This window comes from Mustela nigripes, chromosome 4, assembly GCF_022355385.1.
Source record: "Mustela nigripes isolate SB6536 chromosome 4, MUSNIG.SB6536, whole genome shotgun sequence".
Taxonomy (NCBI): domain Eukaryota; kingdom Metazoa; phylum Chordata; class Mammalia; order Carnivora; family Mustelidae; genus Mustela; species Mustela nigripes.
In genome coordinates this window covers 115477885-115499564 of record NC_081560.1, presented here as the reverse complement: position 1 = coordinate 115499564, position 21680 = coordinate 115477885, and the positions used below count along the sequence as shown (strand labels likewise).

At 39.0% G+C, this 21680-nt stretch overlaps 1 protein-coding gene across 7 annotated transcripts in view; it reads left to right on the top strand.

The window, feature by feature from the left end:
- The window catches only part of RYR2 (ryanodine receptor 2), a 739709-nt gene that overhangs the window by 533935 nt on the left and 184094 nt on the right, over positions 1 to 21680 (top strand). For all 7 annotated transcript variants that reach the window (XM_059397367.1, XM_059397365.1, XM_059397366.1 and 4 more), the window contains 9 exons: positions 304 to 447; positions 2139 to 2412; positions 8456 to 8570; positions 9981 to 10113; positions 10319 to 10422; positions 14708 to 14843; positions 15691 to 15877; positions 17506 to 17611; positions 19696 to 19816. In XM_059397367.1, the coding sequence (XP_059253350.1) occupies positions 304 to 447; positions 2139 to 2412; positions 8456 to 8570; positions 9981 to 10113; positions 10319 to 10422; positions 14708 to 14843; positions 15691 to 15877; positions 17506 to 17611; positions 19696 to 19816 (1320 nt within the window). The remainder of the gene's footprint in view (positions 1 to 303; positions 448 to 2138; positions 2413 to 8455; positions 8571 to 9980; positions 10114 to 10318; positions 10423 to 14707; positions 14844 to 15690; positions 15878 to 17505; positions 17612 to 19695; positions 19817 to 21680) is intronic.

The window sequence follows — 21680 nt, the reverse complement described above, 5'->3', positions numbered from 1 at the left end:
GCAGAATTGATCTTGACTCCTAAGAGCATCTTTTTGCTATCTGCTCAGTTTTATATTTTGTCTTGGCTACTAATAGACCTAGGCCCATCAGAACAGGAGAAAAAGAGAAAGGACAAGATGCTAGTGAATGGATTTTACCCAAGTGCTAGTGAGCAGGAGTGCTTAACTCAATGTTGTCAAATATTTTGGATATGCAGCATTGCTTTAAGCTATAAATGGAAAAAGTTGCAAGACTGGAGCATTATTTGTCTTAAATGTATTTTTTAAAAAATTCTTTCTTTCTCTTTGCTTTTCTCATGCTAGGAATTGAGCTGGATGAAGATGGGTCTTTGGATGGAAACAGTGACTTAACAATTAGAGGACGCCTGCTGTCCCTGGTAGAAAAGGTGACATACCTGAAGAAGAAACAAGCTGAAAAACCAGTTGAGAGTGACTCCAAGAAGTCCTGTAAGCAGTATGGAAGGGCACTGGCAAAGCAACTCTGCTGACATTTATTCATCCTTTGAACTAACATCATACTAGATGAGCCAGTGAGAAAACTGAGCTGGAAGCTTCCAAGAATCAGATTCTTAAGTAGATGCCTGTGGCTGCCAGAGGTAGACAGCAGCAACAAAATATGTTTGTAGGAAAAGATTGAGAGGTAGCAGTATTTATAAGGGTGGTTGGGCTCTCCAGAGGACTACAAATGTAGATGTTTGATCAGAGACTGTCAAGACAAAGTGCAAAGGGAGTAATTTTAGCTTTCCTATCTAAATATGATGCTAAAGGCATTCGAATATTCTTATACCAAGTTAAACCTTTTCTTGAAGTTTAAATACGTAGTTGTCTGTTAATAGTATTTTGCTTCTGAGATATTTGCTAAACCATTAGGCATTTCTGGTTCGTTTTTATACTGTTTAATTGAAGAGTAACACATTGGGGCAATGCTTCTCAGATGCAACACTCATCAGAAGGGGTTCAGGTAGTAGGTTGGTGAGATCTATCTTACTAATTACCTACACCTCAGTCCCTCTTCATTCTGTGATGCAGCCCACTGGTTGAGGAACAGTTTTTACTCAAAGAAGAAAAGTCAACTCATGAAAAATTTTAGTTTTTTTGTTTTGCTTTGTTTTGTTTTTGGTGCTTACTCACAATGGAAACCTTTCATCCTTACAGTGTACTCTAAATTTATTCTTTAATATCACAACCAGATTTATTTGGATCAGGTCTTCAAAATGAGAGTTCAAGGTTTCTTATGAACCACTTTTTATTATTATCAAGTTTATGATTTTGATCTATTGCAAGTGTCAGCATGGTTTTGAGGCATGTGGAAGTATACTGGCATTTTATCTGCATTTTGGATTTGGTTAAAATTGGTAGTTTTTGTTTAGTTTAATGTATAGATTAAAGCAGGTAAACAGCTTCTTTTGAAAATCTGCCAGTGTATCAATGGTAGGAATTAGTACCTTATTATGTATGTGTTGATCACATCAACCCACTTAGCTTTGATAACTTTGCTCTTTATTTTAGGAGCTTTAAAAGTTCTGTTGCTTTTATGTATACTATACTGCATGACACATTGCAAGAAATCTTCTACGTATAGAATAATTTTTCACTTTAATACAGCTTCACAATCAAAACATTTTAAGTGACAATTAAGGATCCAAATTATAGTAAAAATATATGAGGGCACTTTTGCAAATGGCTCAAATGAAGAGAGAAAAAAATAGATCATTACCTTGGATGCCCATGATTGATTTTATAAGGGTATATGATGTCACATCTTCTGGGAGGAAAATAATGGAACAAAGAAAATAAAAGTAAAAGTAATAGGACAAATCATATTGATTGTCCTATGGATTGCCAACAGCAATTTTGAAAAGTATAATTCTGAACAGCTAAAATTCCTTAATAAGCATAGTTTTTAAGGAAAAGCCTGTGTATTTTTATTCCTCCGTGTTCATAACTCATTTTTATTGACATATGCATAGATTGTTTAAGTGAAATTTATTTTCCTCCAAGAATATTCCTAGCTTTTTCAACTCTGGTTCAAATACAGATATTAGTTTGGGACTGTGAGAGGTAGAGTTGAAATGCCCAGCTAATTTGTCTTCTCTTATTATTTTCCTTTTTAAAAAACATCCATAATGACTTTATAGCCACTCTTCAACAGTTGATTTCTGAAACCATGGTCCGATGGGCACAAGAGTCTGTCATTGAAGACCCCGAGTTGGTGAGGGCCATGTTTGTGTTGCTCCATCGACAGTACGATGGCATTGGGGGTCTGGTCCGGGCTCTGCCAAAGACCTACACTATAAATGGTGTCTCCGTGGAGGATACCATCAACCTGCTGGCGTCTCTTGGTCAGATCCGTTCTCTGCTGAGCGTAAGAATGGGCAAAGAAGAAGAGAAGCTTATGATTCGTGGATTAGGGTAATTTATTTAACTATTACAACTTTTGTCTTACAAATGTCTTCTTTTTACTTGTTAATCCCAGTAGTTGCACAGTAGGTATATTAATATAAACCCACTATTTCAATTATAGGCATGCCTCGTTTTATTGTGCCTTGCTTTGCTGCACTTCACAGACAGTGTGTTTTTACAAATTGAAGTTCCGTGACTACCTTGCATTGAGCAAGTCTATTGACACCATTTTTTTTTAATGGCATTTGCTCACTTTATGTCTCTATGTGTCATAGGTTGGCAATTCTCACAGTATTTCTAACTTTTTATTATATCATAATTGTTATGGTGACCTGTGATCAATGGTTACGACTCACTGAAAGTTCAGGAGATGGTTAGCATTTTTAGTTATTAAGTATTTTTTAATTAGGGGATGTTCATGGATTTTTTTAAAAAGATTTTATTTATTTGACAGAGATCACAAGTAAAGAGAAGGCAGGCAATGATAGAGGGAGAAGCAGACTCCCCACTGAGCAGAGAGCCTGAGACAGGGCTGGATCCTAGGACCCTGGGATCGTGACCTGAGCCGAAGGCAGAAGCTTAACCCACTGAGCCACCCAGGCACCCCCTCATGGATTTTTAAAACATAACACTGTTACACTCTTAATAGACTACAGTGTATTGTAAACATAACTTTTGTATGTACTGGAAAACAAAAACATTTCATTTGATTTGCTTTATTGCCATGAGTTGGAGCCCAATCTGCTGTATTTGTGAGGTATATCTGTATATGATTATTAAGTGAGATTATTGCTTTTCTAGATATTATGTTTTAAAGTTAAATAGAAAATTTGCTCACCAGCAAAACGTGACCAATTTTATAACTCGAGGCTGCGGTGGCTATGATATGCAGCACGTATTTTAGAGGTGCTTAGAATTAATTTTTCAGGGCTGCTTGGGGGGCTTAGTTCTTAAGCCTCTGCCTCTGCTCAGGTCATGATTTCAGGGTCCTGGGATCCAGCCCTGCCTCAGGCTCTCTGCTCAACAGAAAGCCTCCTTCTCCCTCTTACACTCCCCCTGCTTGTGTTCCCTCTCTCGCTGTGTCTCTCTCTGTCAAATAAATAAATAAAATCTTTTAAAAAAATAAATTATTTTTTCAGTAATGTACAATCATATATAAAACACATGAAGGTTAATAAAAACACACGAAAATCCATACAGAGACAAACACTCACCAGCAGGAAATAGTTGTCTGTATCCAACGGGGCCTTGAAAAAGAATGGGGAAAACAACACAATTCTTTTGCTAGTTCAGAATCATAAGTGTGCTTCATGTGAATTTAGGGATTAATGTTTATATCTCATGTGTAGTTTATGGATTCCTAAACTGAGAATGTAACAGTTGGACCTGGAGGTATACTTTTCTCACCTCAAGTCACTGTGAAATCTTGCAGGAAAAAACTAAATACTATGAACGGTTAGCTTACAACCAAAATTGCAAAGCACATAAGGAAATAATCCTTCATAAGCAGGGGTCTTGCAGACACAATGATAGTGGGGTCAGAACACCTGTTTCAAAAATTTCAGATAAGACAATGCCAGAAAGAGACACAAGTTACTATATTTAAAATGGTTAAAAAATACAAAGGGAATAAACCAATTCTCTAAAAATAAGATGTGGAGAAAAGTCCATGAAGACTTGAAAAACATCCAAGTAGAGTTTCTAGAAATGAAAAATATAATAAATGACATTAAAAACAGTGAGTTAATTAAATTTGATAAGATACAGTTGAAGAGAAAATTTAATAAGTTGGATCATAGATCTGAGAAAATTACTTAGTACTGCAGCACTGAGAGATAAAGATAAGGAAATTCAAAAGAGCAGTTATGAGACTGAATGGATAGTATAAGGTGGTCCAGGATATAGTAAACAGGATTTCTGGAAAAGATAGAATAGATGATTTATGGAATGGGAATATTTCAAGAGCTACTGACTTGAGACTTTCAGAATCAATGAAGAACATGAACTCACAGATTATCCCAAAGGACATGTAGTTCCACATCTTCCCTGCATAGGCAGTCAAACTGCAGTAAAACCAGTGATACTTCGATTATTTTAAAGGCAAGTTGAAAGAAAAGCCAGAATACTTAACAACAACAACAACAACAAAAAGCCCAACAGCATATGGAATTCTCAACAGCAAAACTAGAAATCATTACTCAGTGGAATACCACATTCACAAATCCTGATGGAAAATAACCATCAGTTTAGAAGGTGTTACTCAATTGAGAATGTCATACCATGACCTTGTGCTTCATGGAAATTCGGGGATGAGGATTTATATCCCATATTTAAAAGTGAGGGCAAAACAAAGATATTTCAGAATGTTTACTTCCAGTTCATCAACCTTCTAAAGGGCTGTACATTAGAGAAAAGATAATAAAACTCAGAAAGAATGGGAGGCAGAAGTTTTAGTGTATTATTGGCGCATATATGCATAAATCTGGGAATCATTCACCAGCTTGCATAGTTTGGGAATGTGAAAGTAGAAGAACAATGGAAGCTTAAATTAAGCCTTATGAAGTCTATGAGAAAAAAATACTGAAACATAAGGATGTAGAAATCGAATGTAGAATGTTGACAAGTGAGTTAGAATGTACATATTCTACCAAAAAAAGTTAAAGAGAAAATGAAAGAAAGAGAATGAAAGTAACTGTTGACATGTATAAAAAAGGATGTAAAGAAACAGTAAAAAAGTTTAAGAATCCTACAGATGGTTCTTCAAAAAACTAATGGAATAGAAAACAACAGTTTTCTTTGATCTAAAAAAAATAATCCTGTGGGTAAAAAACAAAGTATAGAAAGATTCAGTTTGTGTCTTATTATTTATTTATTATTTATCTAAATTCAGAACACATACTGTATATTGCCCTTGGATCTGTCAGGTGTTTGAAATCATTAAAATAAGCCTAAAGGTTATATTCCAAAATCGTTATCATTATTGCACAGTAAAAATAAATATACTAACAGAACAAAAGAAGGAGAACAGAAAAGTTTAAACAACAAAAGCAAATTTGATAGTCTTTAAAATTGTGTGAGCGTGAATCTTTTTCTTGGATACTAATACATTGATCTAACCGAAAAAGGTTTCACCTAAGTCATCTTCATTAACCAAACGAGCAAGGAAGCCTTCCAGGAAATGCAGGGCACTTTCTTCTTAAATGAACAGGTAACAGTAATATGTGCTGTTAACACATAAATCACTCAGTAGTGGTAAACCTTAAAATGGGGGTGCCTGGGTGGCTCAGTCGTTGGGCATCTGCCTTCAGCTTGAGTCATGATTCCAGGGTCCTGGGATCAAGCCCCCCATCAGGCTCCCTGCTGGGTGAGAAGGCCTGCTTCTCCCTCTCCAACTCCCCCTGCTTGAATTCCTTCTCTCTCTGTCTCTGTCAAATAATAAATAAAATCTTAAAAAAAAAAAAAAAAAAAAGCAAATACCTTAGAGGCGCCTTGGTGGCTCAGTGGGTTAAGCCTCTGCCTTCGGCTCAGGTCATCATCTCAGGGTCCTGGGATCAAACCCCCAAATCGGGTTCTCTGCTCGGCGGGGAGCCTGCTTCCGCATCTCTCTCTCTCTGCTTGCCTTTATGCGTACTTGTGATCTCTTTCTATCAAATAAATAGGGGTGCCTGGGTGGCTCAGAGGGTTAAGCCTCTGCCTTCGGCTCAGGTCATGATCTCAGGGTCCTGGGATCGAGTCCCACATCGGGCTCTCTGCTCGGCAGGGAGCCTGCTTCCTCCTCTCTCTCTCTCTGCCTGCCTCTCTGCCTGCTTGTGATCTCTGTCTGTCAAATAAATAAATAAAATCTTTAAAAAAAATCAAATAAATAAATCTTAAAAAAAAAAACTTAAGATGATTATAAAACAAAATATAAAGTTATGTTTTTGTAGTATTGGAATATTTCTCAAAGGACACATTTAATAAATGACAACCTGCCTTCCGAGTGGTAGACTTACAAAGCCACATAATTTATCTAGAACGAAAGGCAAACAAGATTTTTTTCAAAACAAAATTGTCCAAAGTTGGGTCCTACAAAAAGATTTGAAGTGGGCGCCTGGGTGGCTCAGTGGGTTAAAGCCTCTGCCTTCGGCTCAGGTCGTGATCTCAGGGTCCTGGGATCGAGTCCCACATCGGGCTCTCTGCTCAGCAGGGAGCCTGCTTCCTCCTCTCTCTCTGCCTGCCTCTCTGCCTACTTCTGATCTCTCTCTGTCAAATAAATAAATAAAATCTTTAAAAAAAAAAAATTTTGAAGTAACAAAAGAACAATCCTATGATTACAACTGTGGTTTGAAAAATTGAAGGTTCTCCTACTAAATATGTTACTTTCTTATGTGAAGCAAAAGAGGCCTTTCTTCACTCCATTTGTTCTTCACAAAATACACCAGACCTATTTTAGTCCTCGGCACCCATGTCTTTTTTTTTTTTTTTTTTTTTGAGTTGTGCTATCTAAAAACTCTTGTCATTAAAGCAAAACTAAACTCAATTAAAACAAAAAACTAAAACTGAAAAAAGAGAATCATTATGCAGGAATCATACTATGTCACTGTCTTGATATACTTGATATAACTAAAAGTTAGCGTATGACCAAGTGAAGGGGTGAGTCCATTAAGGAGATGAGATCCACAGGGAAAGTTTGTTTTCCTGTAGGCTGTGTGTTAAAATTTTCTTGTTAAAGCTGTGACAGGAAGTGTTTTTGTAGAAAAATAAAAACAAACTTCTGTATTGATTTGATTTACATTCACATAAAAATCAGCAGAATTTTAATGACTACCAAGTATTTTAATGACTACCGAGCAGTAACATCCTTAGGAATACCTCTACATACATAATATAATAACATGTAATGAAATAATGATAATATGAAACATGTTGGGTGTCATCTGCTGGTTATTCAAATCAAATATTCATTTTTTTTTAAAGGCTTTATTTATTTGACAGACAGAAATCAAAAGTAGGCAGAGAGGCAGGCAAAAAGGGGTGGGAGAAGCAGGCTCCCTGCTGAGCAGAGAGCCCGATGCAGGGCTCCATCCCAGGACCCTGGGATCATGACCTGAGCCGAAGGCAGAGGCTTTAACCCACTGAGCCACCCAGGCGCCTCTCTAATGTTCATTTTATTATTTTACTTTGTTTTAATTTTAAGGATTTTATTTATTTATTTATTTATTTGACAGGGAGAGAGTGTGAGAGAGAATGCAATCAGGGGGAGTGGGAGAGGGAGAAGCAGGCTTCTCACCCAGTAGGGAGCCTGATGTGGGGCTTGATCCCAGGACCTTGGGATCATGACCTGAGCCAAAGGCAGATGCTCAACAACTGAGCCACGCAGGTGCCCCAAATTCCATTTTAATTTATTACACTACTTCTACCTGGATTTGAGGTGTATTCCATTTCACTTTGAGAGTGTGAGTCCTTTACATGTAATTCTCTGGAAAGGTAACACAAATATAGTAAGAAATAACACTATTGTTATTAAACATGGAAATACTGAATGTAGTACTAAAAATATCCTACATGAAAAGCAGATATTTGTATGTCAATAATTTAAATAGGAATGTTCATAGAATGTGGTATAATAGTGATTCATATCTCTATGCTAAATAAGATTGAACAAAAAAATAATACTGTTTTTTCTGAAAATAAATAAATTAATTTAAAAGAAAAAAAATAAAGAAGATTGAACAGATATTTGGATATACATATACTTAGGAATGATGTGTCCAAAAATATATTTCATATAGATGAATGTTTATATATGTAGTACATTTCTTGTAACTGAAAAGAACAGATAACTTGTATACTATTTTTGAGAGGCTATCAATATTTTTGGAGGAAATTCAATTAATTGTGCTTCTTAACTTTTGTTTTTATTAACTTTAATCATGACTGCACATAATTTTCTGTTCATGCCAGTAATTAATTCCAAAATATTCATCAGGATCTCGGATAAATTTTCATTTAAGTTTTTCTTTGCCCTCTGTGCTTCTCCCCCAACCCCCCAAACCTATATTGTCCCTTCTAGGGATATCATGAATAATAAAGTATTTTACCAGCACCCTAATCTCATGAGGGCACTTGGGATGCATGAGACAGTGATGGAGGTCATGGTGAATGTCCTTGGAGGTGGAGAGTCCAAGGTAAAGGAAAACCTTTGATTATTAAATTGCCAATGAACATGACTCATGGAGTCCATACACTCCTGGAGCATATACTTAATGAGGATTTCTTAAATCATCTTAGGAGGACTGTTTTTTTAAAGAACACCTTCTGCAAAAACAAAGCAAGCCTTATAGAGTGAGAATTGGATATGCTACTAGTTCTTTCTTCCTTTGATATTGATAACAATTTCTGTCTTATGCTGTATAATTTGTTGTCTCCTAAACTTTTCCTGTTTAGTGGTTAGTTAGAAACTTTGAACATAAATACTATACTACTTTTTAAATTCTTAATTATAAGTGAATGTCCATCACATTAAAAGTCCAAAACACAAGCATGTTCTTCAGACCCAGACATGCCGCTTGATTTAGATGGCAGTTGGTTTCACTAAATTCCTGATCCAGGCCCAAATCTGAAGATGATGTTCTGGAGTTTTAAGACATAAAGTGAACTTCTTAAGTGATTTAAAGTTAAAATAAAGTGAAACCTTCCAAACTTTCAAACCTTCAAAACCGAGTGAATAGAGTAATACAACAATTTCATATGAATCAGTATAATTTTATGATCTATGATTTGCAAATATATTACACTGTTTTTGAAATTTTAAGATGTGTTTTTCCAAATATGGGAGATTTCGTATTTTTCATGTTTAAATTACCAGTTACACAGACTTATAACGATATTTATAAAATATTTATAAAAATTCTGATAAGGAGGGATTCCAGGGATCATCTAGGGTATCCTAGAATAAGATTAGATGCTTAAGAGAGATATATTTGCAGGTGTCTGGCATGCGGGCCTTCTGGGTCAGGGTGCTCATTGTAGCAGACGAGTCGTTTGCAAATCAGGGAAGATGTGACTCCTAGAATCTTAAAAACAACACTTACGATACGAATGCCCTAGTGTGGTTTCAAGTAGGAAATAGGGTATTTTTAATAAAAGGTTTCATTGAACTTTTTCTCTCTTAACCTAAATTAAGAATTATTATCCATTTTATTTCAGTTTTACACAACTGAATCAGTAAGACTTAATAGTCTCCCAGGGAAACAAAGCTGATAGTTTTAGTCCAGAATCACAGCCAAGTCTGCCTGATTGCTAAATCAGGCTTATGCCACCTATAGATTTAGGGCTGTAGCTTAGTTCCAGAGCAACCCCTTGATGGTAATGAGGTTTCTCCATTAATATTGGGCTTGATTTTCAGTGGCTCATGGACTAGATGAGTTGACGTGTAGACAACTGAAGGTCTTTTAGTGTTTAGTAGGTCTTTAGTCTTTAGTAGCCCATGCAGACGTGGGCTCGCATGGTTTAACAGTGTAGTTGGACCTCAGCTTCTGAACTCAGTTTTCTGAAGACCATTTACTCCCACAGCTAACTAAATGTTCTTTATGTAGGAAATCACTTTTCCCAAGATGGTGGCCAACTGTTGCCGTTTCCTTTGTTACTTCTGTCGTATAAGTAGGCAGAATCAAAAAGCTATGTTTGATCATCTCAGCTATTTACTGGAGAATAGCAGTGTCGGTCTTGGTAAGTGAATTATGGCTTTTATTTAATCTTATAAGAAGAATATACATACTGTATTAAATCTTAAACTTTAATGCAAAGTAATTTTAGATTAATGCAGTGTGTGTTGTATTTAGAAATGAAATTTTTAAGGGACAGTGTGTTTTTATATGTAATTTGTAATTGTAGCACAAACCAGGTTTTGTCTCATCCTTGTTTGAATTAACAGCCTCACCAGCTATGAGAGGTTCAACGCCGTTGGATGTGGCAGCCGCGTCGGTGATGGATAATAATGAACTGGCCTTAGCTCTGCGTGAACCAGATCTGGAAAAGGTAAACAACATCCTCCCCTCTTGTGTTTGTGGGAGTTAGGCTTGTTTATGGTTGTTTCTCGAGGTTATTGAAGTATAACCATAATAGAGTTGTATTTATAGACACAATTATAGCATACATTGTATATTATAAACATGTTACTGGGATGCCTGGGTGGCCCAGTGGGTTAAAGCCTCTGCCTTTAGCGCAGGTCATGATCCCAGGGTCCTGGGATCAAGCCCCACATTAGGCTCTCTGCCCGGCAGGGAGCCTGCTTTCTCCTCTCTCTCTGCCTGCCTCTTTGCCTACTTGTGATCTCTGTCTGTCAAATAAATAAAATATTTAAAAAAAAATACACTTTAAGTTGGTTAACCCTGGTTTGGTTTAAGAGTTTTGCCCCTATATAAATAAAATTAACCTGCAAATTTACTCTTCTATCTTTTATCTAGTTTGTTATCAAAGTTACACTAATCTCAAGAAATGTATTACCAGGGACACCTGGGTGGCTCAGTGAGTTAAAGCCTCTGCCTTTGGCTCAGGTCATGATCCCAGGGTCCTGGCATCAAGCCCCACATTGGGCTCTCTGCTCAGCAGGGAGCCTGCTTCCCCCACCCCACCTCTCTGCCTGCCTCTCTGCCTACTTGTGATTTTTGTCTGTCAAATAAATAAATAAAATCTTTTTTTTTTTAAGATTTTATTTATTTATTTGGCAGAGAGAAATCACAAGTAGGCAGAGAGGCAGGCAGAGAGAGAGAGGGAAGCAGGCTCCCTGCTGAGCAGAGAGCCCGATGCGGGCCTCGATCCCAGGACCCTGAGATCATGACCTGAGCCGAAGGCAGCGGCTTAACCCACTGAGCCACCCAGGCACTCTAAATAAAATCTTTTAACAAAAATTCTTTAAAAAAACATTTTACCTATATTATGTAGAACCTATAGTTGTAAATTACAAAGAACAAGAAAGTTGAGATCAAGCATTCCCTCTGATCACATCTATTTCTCTCTGGAAAGGGAATCAACTTTTCTGTTTTGTAGGTTTCTGTCCTTTCATGGTATCTGTTGTTATTTTTGCTTTACTCATACAGTTTTGATTTTTCCAGAAGTTGTTTTAACATGTCAAAGTACATTTTCTTTTTTTTTTTTCTTAGGATTTTATTTATTTATTTGACAGAAAGAGAGGGAGAGATCACAAGTAGGCAGAGAGGCAGGCAGAGAGAGTGAGAGAGGAGGAAGCAGGCTCCCCACTGAGCAGAGCGCCCCATGCGGGGCTTGATCCCAGGGTGCTGGGATCATGACCTGGGCCAAAGGCAGAGGCTTTAACCCACTGAGCCACCCAGGTGCCCCTCAAAGTACATTTTCTATCTTGTAGACATATATCCCTGATATACTAAGACCCTGAGCTCTGAGAGCTTAAGGCTGCATACATGTTTGCCGGAACATAGATAAATGTCCCTGGCACCGTCATCGTGACTGCATTCCAAGTGGTCTTCCTGGTCCTTCCCTGCTCCCCTACTTTGCAACCAGAACGAGCCTCTTAGAAAGTTCGTATTAGTCCTGCATCCACAGCACTTCCAGAGACTTTCCATCTCACTTCAAGGAAAAGCTAAAGGCATTGTAACGGCTTCTAACCCAGCTGATTTCACGTATCCCTCTTACTGCCAGCCATTCTCCTTGTCTCTTCCATCTGCTCCACCAGCCACACTGGTCCCCTTGCTTTCACAGGAACTTGCCATGTGTGCTCCTGCCTCGGGGACTTTGTGCTTGCTGTTCCCTCCCTCTGCAATATTCTTTTGCCAGATGTCTTCCTGGCTCTTTTCCTGAGGTCCTTCCAGGCATTGACCAAGTCACATTTTTGTTAGCTCTGCATGCCCATGCCATTTAAAATTGAAACCTCCTCTCTGTTTCCTGTTTTGTCTTCTTTGCTGCTTCATTTTCCAACAGTTGAAAAATTTATTTGTATATTAGAGACAGAAAGACACATTTTCATGTTATTTATATAAAACATACATTTGAGTATTTAAAAAAATCAACTCCTTATCATAAGGCCAGTGAATTCAGGGCATGTTTTTTTTTTCTCTATTGTTCACCACTTTGTCCCAGCTTTGAGAAAAACATTGGCATTGGAGAGGTAATTGAGGCATGAAAAAGTGAACTCTTTCCCAAACCCTTCTGACCTGCTGGTCATGGGTCACAAAGCTTTGCATCTTGGACTAACCTCAGGAGCATCTTCTCTCATATTTTATAATCTTTTTATCTGCACACTGAAATATGGCTGATATTTAAAAAGTTGACCATACCAAAAATTTTGGAGGGTGTGGAGCAATGAAAACCCTCATCTACTCCTGTTGAGATAAAAAATGGTAGAGTCGGTTTGCAAAGCAGGTTGGCAGTTTTAACTTAAATCCTTCCTCCCCACAGAGAGAGAGTGTGGTGGGGGCCAGGCAGAGGGAGAGGAGAGAGAATCTTAAGCAGACTCTATGCTCAGTGCAGCCTCACAACCCCGAGATCAGGACCTGAGCCGAGATCAAGAGTCTGACGCTTCGCCGGCTGAGCCACCCAGGCGCCCCTAACTTAACAAATGCTTAATAAGTTTCTTAACAAAACATATACCTGTCATAAACATATATCAAGCCCTCCTACTTGTAGATACTTAACTGAAATAGGAATTTGTTTGTATGAATGTTAGTAATGTTGTTCATCTTAGCACAAAACTGGGGACAGTTCGGATGTCCATCAACGGATGAATAGATAAGGAAATGCAGGCTATTTCCATGTGCTGTGGAATTCTTTTATTATGCAGTGAGAAGGAAGGAAGTACTGACATGTGCTACAATGTAAATGAATCTCAAAATTGTTATTCTGAGTGAAAGAAGCCAGGCATAAAAAGATACATACTGGATGATTGCATATATAAATGTTCTAGAATACACAAGCTGATTTGTAGTGTTACAAAGCAGATTGTTAAGGCCTTGGTTTGCAGGGAGGGATGGTTGGGGCCTGAGGGGTGATGGGAATGTTCTGCATCTTGACTGTGGTGTGTTTTTACAGAAGCATAAATCTTTCAAAGTTCACTGAATCTGTATTTTAATTTTTTAGTTCTTTTTTAGAGAGCGCATGCATGTGCACGCCCAAGTGGGGTGGGGAAGAGGGGCAGAGGGAGAGATAGAAAATCTTAAGCAGGCTCTACGCTCAGTGCAGAGCCCTTTGTGTGGCTCAATCTCATGACCCTGGGATCATGACCTGAGCCGAAATGGAGAGTCAGATGTTTAACCTAAGACCCAGGTGCAACCCAGGTGCTCTGAATTTATACTTTAAGTAGATGAGTTTATTGTATGTAAATTATACTTAGATGAAGTTGGTACAAAATATTTTTAGCTATATTACTTTTTTCTTTTTAAAGCTGGTTAACCTTGACTGAAGAGTTGCTTATCTGACAATCTACTATCATTGATAGTAACAGGGATTTCTTTTAAAACTGGCCTAGTTATGAAATATTGTCAAGGACCAACAGTCATATAAGACAATAATTTGAAAGGCCAAAACAGGCAGAAAACTTAGTGTGCTAAATTCAGTGATACTTAAACATAGTTAATACTCTCCTAAGTTTTAGAGACCATGAAATCATGACACAAAATGATCCTGTAAGTAGTACAGGTGGACCCAAGGATGTTTGAACCTAAGCTTGGGCTTTTTAAAAATTTCTCTACATGTTTTCTCAAATATATGCCCCCTCCATATTAGATTCATAATATTGTTTTAGAAGTAAATCACTTCTCTGAAATATCACTATCTCAGATGGGTCTTTTAATATCTCAGATAGATTCAGGGTTTATCCTGGGTCAGAGGTCTTTAGACTTTTTTGAAGTATATCACATACCAGTGACATTTATATTTGTGTGGGTTTTGTTTATTTTTTAATAAGCTCTACACCCAACATAGGGTTCAATCTCATGACCCTGAGATCAAGAGTCAGTACTTTCCCAACGGAACCAGCCAAGCACCCCAAATATCATGCATTTATAGATAAATTTTCTAATTAAATTATATGAAATGTAGGGCTATTCTTCTTTCACAGAGTTGATTCACAAATATTTTTATTACGAGAGCAGTTTGTTACCGCTTGTAAATATTTCTTACCTCTTCGGTTTTACTGCAGGGAGTTCATGAGGATTGTCATGGAATTAAAAAGAATTTGCAGAACCATATGCATTTAAACCAACCCTTGAGGATATCACTTATCATGTGTAGTGCTAGCATCTAATGACTCCTTACCCACGGATAACACTTTTGCTTATCCTCTTGTTTGTAGGTAGTTCGATATTTGGCTGGTTGTGGACTGCAGAGCTGCCAGATGTTGGTGTCTAAGGGTTATCCAGACATTGGTTGGAATCCAGTTGAAGGAGAGAGATATCTTGACTTTCTCAGATTTGCTGTCTTCTGTAATGGTAGGTCTGATTTCTTGGGTCTTTTTTGGTCATGATTAAAGCTGCTTGGGACGCCTGGGTAGCTCAGTTGGTTGGACGACTGCCTTTGGCTCAGGTCATGGTCCCGGAGTCCCGGGATCGAGTCCTGCATCGGGCTCCCAGCTCCAGGGGGAGTCTGCTTCGCTCTCTGACCTTCTCCTTGCTCATGCTGTCTCTCACTGTCTCTCTCAAATAAATAAAAAATAAAAATAAAAATAAAAAACCTGCTTAAAAATTAGATACATCAGGGGTGCCTGAGTGGCTTAGTGGGTTATTCCTCTGCCTTGGGCTAAGGTCATGATCTCAGGGTCCTGGGATTGAGCCCCGCATAGGGCTCTCTGCTCAGCAGGGAGCTTGCTTTCCCCTCTCTTTCTGCCTACTTGTGATCTCTCTCTCTCTCTCTCTCTCTGTCAAATAAATAAATAAAATATTTTTAAAAAATCAGATACATCAAAAATGGTATATCCCACTATTTTTATGAAGAAAGTAAATATTAATAAAGACATTGAATGTTTTATAATCAGTACTTTTTTCCATAGTAATAATTGAATTTCTAATATTTGTTGCAATAGGGATACTTTGCCTTTATTATTAAATTAAGCTTTTTAGGCAGTTACACATTTTGAGTATGAAAGAAGAAACTTACTGTGTCTTGAGTACATACAACTAGTGATTTGAACTGAATTTTAACGTTATTAGTAACTTGTTCTTTGGTTTTAGTTATTTTTCTTTAAATATAAATGAAGTAAAGTAGTGTAACATTTATTTGCTCAGAACATCCATCCACAAAACCAACGTTTGTTTACTCTTGTTCCTTGTTCGATTTTAGGGGAGAGCGTGGAAGAGAACGCGAACGTTGTGGTGAGGTTGCTCATCCGGAGGCCTGAGTGTTTCGGTCCTGCTCTGAGAGGGGAAGGTGGGAATGGTCTGCTCGCAGCCATGGAAGAAGCCATAAAAATATCTGAGGATCCCTCACGAGATGGTCCGTCCCCAACTAGTGGATCCAGTAAAACACTGTAGGTCTCATATCCACACTCTTATTGAAGAGTAAATTATATTCCCTGACTTGAAATTTTACAAAACACGATTTGCATTCTGTTAGCTGTAGTATAATTTTCTGGTCCTCCTGATTTCTGCTCTTGAAAATCAAATGAATTAGGCCTGGAAGATGGATGGAATTTGCTGCTGAAATAGGTTGAATGAAAAAGAGAAAACTAAGGAAGATGGGGTAGATATAGCAGGGAGAAGTTCAGGTTGTAGGGTGAGATGTATTCTGTGAAATTTTCCAGGAGGCTCTGGCTCAGTGAGTGGTTACAAAGGATGGTGGGTGAGCCTCTGAAATTGTAGTAGGGTTTAGCAGGAAGCTGGCTGGAATGAGTTCAAGACAATAGTAAGAAAGTAAGACCTTTAGCAAGAGAATGGGGAGCTTAACTAAACTGGAATGGTGGTAAAGTCCAGAAAAGGGGATATTGTCTTTCTGAGGAGGAAAACACTTGGTTAAGATATTATAGCAGATAGGGCAGATGGCAACTACCTTTCGTTTCTCTGTGGTATACATTATTCACACTTGATTCCAGCAGTAGATGTAAGTCTGTTCAGGCGGTCACTTCACAGCTGTTATCTGTGGAGGCGAATGTCCTACTAATACCACTGGTGAAGATGGAATGTAGGGCTGATTGGAGACAAATTTCCAAGCAGAACAGTTTTGCAAACCATCATTCTTCCATATGTAGACTGCATAGATGTTCTGTCCATGCCAAGGCCAGCATGGTTTCAGACCGGGAGGTCCTCCAAGAGCCTGTTACATGTTGTCAATTAGCCATAGAGGGGTTAGGGGGCCCTCAGGTTCTCTAAGTAGTGGAAAATGTATCAAGGGATCTCTGGCTGGGACCACAGCAGCCGGTGTGCCCACAGAGGCCCCCGGAGCAGGGTTTCATGCCTGGATGGTGTTTGCAACGAGGCCTCGCTGTTACCCTGCAGCCGCTGAGCCCAGCTGAGCTACCAAAGGAGGAAAAATGATGGGATCTTCCAAGGGCATCTAGATCTGTCTCTTATCTGGAGATGATGGAATCTTTATGTTTTGTTACAGAGGTGGGAAGGAGACACTGATGGATTATTTGGGAGTGGGTGGGTGAGGTAGAGTAGATGGCAGAGAGATAGGTGAGTAAATGCTCTCCCATTTCTGAAGTGCTTTCTCCGGGCAAAAACGCTGTTTTGGGTGCCTTATCTATGTCACCTTCCAGGACAGATCTTTGTCACCCTTTCTCAGAATGTATGCTATTTACAAAAGTAGTCTAAACTTACCAAGTCTTTTCATTAGTTATTTTTTTTGTTAAAACAAAGCCTGTCTGCCTCTAGAAATAGGTAGAATCCATCCAATTAGCAATTTCTCTTTTTCCCTTTTGAAGGACTCTTCATATCATATTTTCCACAAATGTGTTTTTGGTGTCGTCTTTAAACTCATTTTCCTTTAAAAATGTCAAGGGATAAATTAATCACTTCTATGAAAAGTAGCAGAAGAGGCAGAATAAGCTATCTTAGGGGTCCCTTTATTCTGAGAAGTCTGTAGTAGATCTGAAATGGAATTTATCCTGTTTGCTTTGCTTTCTGTTTTTTTGTTTTTGTTTTTTTAAATCTATGAAAGTGATACAGAAGAGGAGGAAGATGACACTATCCACATGGGGAATGCCATCATGACCTTTTATGCAGCCTTGATTGACCTCTTAGGACGCTGTGCTCCTGAAATGCATGTAAGTGCTCTGTGGCCCAAGAGCGGCAGTCCTGGCTTACCCATCGGTGTCAAGAAATCCATAGCTGGCAAAGATGATAACAGCATCTAAAGCCAGTAATCTCCATGCTCCATTAAAAATAATAGCCACAGCCTAATTGCTGAGCAAGTGTTTACTTAGTTGGAAACATCTTGGCTGTAAAAATTAGTAATGAGATTTTAGTACAAATCACTAATAGAATAGCCAGTTACCTCATGTATGTCTAAAACTCAGACAGCCTCCCCACACTTGACAAAGAAAAGAACCCATTTTTTCCTATAAATTTCCTCTCCTCATTTATTGCATGCAGAGAGCAACCACTCCTGTCAAAAGTCATTTTCTTGGTGTACACGATTTCATCTCTGTGCCCACCATTGGACAGTGGGGGTGGGGGGAGTTACCCACTGGGAAGGAAACAGCTCTTCAGACTCGAGGGGCCGGCCTTTTCTACAGTGTTTTGATCAAGAAGAAATTAAGTTTCATGGACTAGTCCTTCCTTTTACTGTGTAGCACACTCAGATATTTTTTTACTTTATCTTGATCTATTCTGTTTCATTCTATTATATTCATTTTAAAATGCTAGTTAGGGCTCCTAAAACCAGCTTTGTGAGCTGGTAATGGGCAATAATGTGGAGATTGAAACACAGTGAGAGGTGCTGGAATAGAAGGGAAATATGTTTCTGAGCCGGTCTGAGCATGAAGCCAGAAGGACCTCTGCTTCCAGAGCTTATCTTTCTCCCTGCCGTTAGCATCTGTGGTGGTGGGGGGGGGGGGGGGGGGTTGTGTTTATAGTTGTGTTGTCTTTCCTTTCCCTTCCTTGTTGTTGTTACTGTTGTTGTTGGGCCAGGGGTGGGGAGGGTGGGGAGGTGGGGGGGGCGTCCCTTTCGCTCCTAGCTGTAGGGTAAAGCCTCCATGTTTTCTTGGTGTAACCTTTCATTGAGAACAGAGAGGAATCACAGCGTGGAGAGATGTCCGAATGTTGGCAAACCTAGAGCCTGATTTTTGTAAAAGCTTAACCTGCCACTAATGAGATTTTCATCCTAGGAAGTGGGAGGAGTAGATTATCAGAACCCGCACGCAGGAGGTGATTGCAGACAAAAAACTTTATTCTGACAGCCTTGGTTCTGTATCCATTAAAGTGAAAGATCAGAAATTAGCTAATAAATAGTTTTTTATTCTATTAAAGTAGGAGGAAAAAAAAACAAGTGATTCAGTAAGGGACTAACCATTCACTTCCGTGTTTACTCATCTTCTGTAACTATTGGTTGAGGACCTCCTGTGTGTGAGAAATTATCCTTGTGTTTCTCCCCTCATGGGGAAGGAAACAGACGCCCTCCCTGGCAATGGGTGCCTGCTGTCTGCTCCAGAACTTGGCAGAGATTCTTGATGGGTCAGATTCATGGTCCTCACAGGTGTTTGGTTAGCCGGTGATGGTCTGAAAACCTGTCATGATCCCTTTTCACCATCCTTCCCCCACCACACACACACAAATATTATACACCTTTCCTTAGGAGAAATGTGTGTGGAATATAAATGGATATACAATGATATTTTCCATTTTTTTTTTTTTTTAGATTTTATTTGTTTATTTGACAGAGAGAGTACAAGCAGGGGGAGCGGCAGGCAGAGGGAGAGGGAGGAGCAGACTCCCTGCTTAGCAGGAAGCTCGTGTGGGACTTGATCCCGGAACCCCGGGATCATGACCTGAGCCAAAGGCAGACACTTAAAGACTGAACCACCCAGGCGCCCACAATTACATTTTCATCCCCATGTAAGAAAGAGGCTAAATCAGTCATAAATATCATTATATATTCTGGGTCTAAAGATAATTTTTTCTTTGGAATGCATAATTCGGCATATGCTGATGTCAGTAAAGCTGTGGGCAAGTAAATATCTGTCTGTAATGTAAGCCTCAGACAACCATTTCTGCCAGAGGTCTAATATAAAGGTATCTTTAACAGAAAATTATTTTAGACTTGGATTCCTATACTTGAGATTTTCCAGATGGAATTTTAACATTGATTTCACAAAGTTTTTCTAACATTCCTTGATTTTTCTTCCCATAGTTGATTCATGCTGGTAAGGGGGAAGCCATCCGAATTCGGTCCATTTTGAGATCCCTAATTCCGCTGGGAGATTTGGTGGGAGTAATCAGCATTGCTTTTCAGATGCCAACAGTAGCCAAAGGTAAGGCCAACTTCTACTCTTTGTAGTTCAGTGGAGCATGGAGGACATAATGTTTCAAATAATATCCTCAGCATCCACATTCCCCTCCCCTGACCCCTCCTGACAGCATAGTTACAGGACTTAGGTTTCTTTACAAAGTGCACTAGAAAGTACATTATTTTGATTGAATTAAGAAAAGCTCTATTCCCATATGCTTCTACACATATGGTTACAAATACATCTAAGTGAAAAAAAAGATACTGCTTTTTTATAAAGTGTTTTCTGTTCTCATTGTTTTTAAACAGCTGTTTTCAGTGAGATTTTAATTCTTGTTACGTGACATTTCTGACAGTTTCCCGAGAAGAGGAAATACATACCTCACCCTGTCTTACCCAATTGCTTTCCTGCTGTGTTTGGTTCTCATTCTTCTCTTTCTTGACTGCAATTCTTTTAATCGCCCTTTTATAGTTTTAATTATCATTTTCTTATGATGCTTTTTTCTGCAAAAAAAAGATCATAGCTATTGACTTAGGTTTTAAAAGTTCCCAGTGTGTTGAAAGAAGGGCTTTTCTCAAGACTAAGGAGACGATTTTAAAAAAATAAGAATTTTTACTGTTTTCATCCAGTATTTGTTATCTTTTTAACATTATGTCATTTTGGCTTAGCAACTGCTTGTGATTTGTTTTGTTTGTTTTAAAAGATTTTATTTTATTTATTTATTTTTGAGAGTGGGGGAGGTGGAGAGGGGCAGAGAGAGAATCTCAAGTCAACTCCACACTGAACCTGGAGCCCAGTGCGGGGCTCAATCTCACGACCCGGAGATCACCAGACCCAGAGTCAGATGGTTGGATGCTTAACTGACTGAACTACCCAGGTGCCCTGATTAGGTTTTAACAGTAACTCAAAATAAAGTAGAAGAATAAAGTAACTTAGTAACTCAAAATAAAGAGTTACTAAGTAACTTGAGTTACTTGAGAACATAGTAACTCAAAATAAAGTGGAGAATAAAGTAGTAAGCCGTTCTCCATGTCAATCCCAGCAACAGTGGCCCATCCCCCTACAGCCCAGATTGGGTTGGGGAAGGAGGAGGACTCAGGCAGCACGGAGCGGTGTGCAGATGCTCCACAGTGGGGGGTGACAGAGGGCCTAGGTTGGCACCCACGCCACTCCCCTGCGGCTCCCCAAGCTACAGGAGAAATGGCAGAGGGCACAGGCCTGAGGCCCAGTCTTCTGGTGATGGTTCACACTCTGCCTCCCATAGAAACAAAGATCCGAGAGTTTCTGCTGACACCCAGTGGATAGTTAGATGCCAAATTACACTTGAGTTGCTCTTTTTCCAGCATCAGTTGTGTTCACTTTTCAATTCTTCATTGGACATTGTTGTACATAGCATTTTTACCTAAACTTCTAATTTTAGAAGAAAGTATGATTAGGTAGAATGCTCATGTTATGCTCCTCTTCTTGCATCAGTTATGAATCCCAGAGAGGATTGTCTCTTACGACCTGAAGTCTAGAAGAAGGGACAACTGTGTCACTGAAGGTGACTTACCCTCCTTGCCAGTCTTCCCGTTATGAGAAAGTAACGTTTCATAGGCGTCCAGCTCACAAACCCAAACCTTCCTTCCAGGTGACATGGGCAGCCACTATAGTTACACATGCGTTATGATGTGAGGGAAAGCTGCAATGAAAAATTGTCTCAAGGGGGCGCCGGGGTGGCTCAGTCAGTTAAGCATCTGCCATCAGCTCATGTCAGGATCCCAGGGTCCTGGGATTGAGCCCTACATCAGGCTCTCTGCTGAGCGGGAAGCCTGCTGGTCTCTCTCCCACTCCCCCTACTTCTGTTCTCTCTCTCACTGTGTCTCTATCAAAAAAATAAATAAAATCC